Raw genomic sequence first — 1,027 nt, forward strand, 5'->3', positions numbered from 1 at the left:
CCAGGCCATGCCAAGGTGTGCCAGGCCATGCCAAGGTGTGCCAGGCCATGGACTCCCAGCACAGCCTGGCTTTTCCCATCTGGAGCCCCTGGACACCTTGCACAGCCCCCAGCTGCCTGTAAGGCAGCCAAGCCTGAGCCCCCCTCCCGGCGGCCCCCAGCCCCCTGACCAGCTGTGCGTGGCCCCGCCAGTCCTGGACTCGGGGGACTGCTCGGAGGGAGGGAGGAGGCCAGGGGCCATCCCTGAGGAGGGGGAGAAAGAATGAAGCCTGATCCTTTAAACCCCCCTTCTGCTCCCCGCTGCCTCGAGGGAGGACATCCAGGTGTCCGGCTGGCTGGAGGGATCGCGCTTCTCTCTTCCATGGGAAGGAGAAGGAAAGAAAGGGCTATATTGAATGGAGGAGTCGAACTCCCTCTCTGCCAACCCCGTCCCCAGTAGGGTCGGGTCCTCGGGGGTCTGCTGGGCAAAGGGTGTTGCGGGGCCACTCACCGGCTCGCAGTGGCAGATAACGCAGCGCATCACCCCGAAGGGCTCCCCCAGGTCCGGATGCCACGTCTCCTCCAGGGCATAGAAGTGCCCCCCGAAGGCGCAGCCTGCGGAGACACCACCACCACCCACCGCCGTCCCCGGTCACCTCCGGGCCGCGGACACCCCCCTGCCGCACCCCCGGACCAGCCGGCACCGCCCCGCCGCCCGCTGCGCTCCCGGTGCCGGTCCCAGTGCCTGTCCCGGCCAGCCGGGGGGCCCGGGGCGGGATGCCAGAGGAGGGGGGATGCAGACATGCGGTGCACGGACAGGGGTGCAGATGGCAGGGAGGAGGTGCCCGACGCGGGAATGCGCGAAGTGGGGCGCGGCAGCGGCTGGTGCAGGACGAGGGGAGCGCGGAGCGGGGGAAGGAGGGGTGTAGGGCAGGGGGCTCCTACCTGCCGCCCCGCCGGGGGGCAGCGGGTCCGTGTCGGGCCGGATGGGCAGGGCGAGCTTGGGGCGGGCGGCGCGGCCGGGCAGGGGCCGGAGAGGGAGCAGGGCG

General features: G+C 71.3%; 1 protein-coding gene across 2 annotated transcripts in view; it reads right to left on the bottom strand.

Annotated features, from left to right (window-relative positions):
* The window catches only part of CHRD (chordin), a 7,342-nt gene extending 6,765 nt beyond the window's left edge, over positions 1-577 (bottom strand). For both annotated transcript variants that reach the window (XM_027647351.1, XM_027647350.1), the window contains exon 1: positions 490-577. In XM_027647351.1, the coding sequence (XP_027503152.1) occupies positions 490-519 (30 nt within the window). In that variant the 5' untranslated portion in view covers positions 520-577. The remainder of the gene's footprint in view (positions 1-489) is intronic.
* Between the last annotated feature and the right edge of the window lie 450 nt (positions 578-1,027).

Source organism: Corapipo altera, unplaced genomic scaffold (assembly GCF_003945725.1).
Source record: "Corapipo altera isolate COAL_440 unplaced genomic scaffold, ASM394572v1 113, whole genome shotgun sequence".
In the NCBI taxonomy this organism is placed as follows: domain Eukaryota; kingdom Metazoa; phylum Chordata; class Aves; order Passeriformes; family Pipridae; genus Corapipo; species Corapipo altera.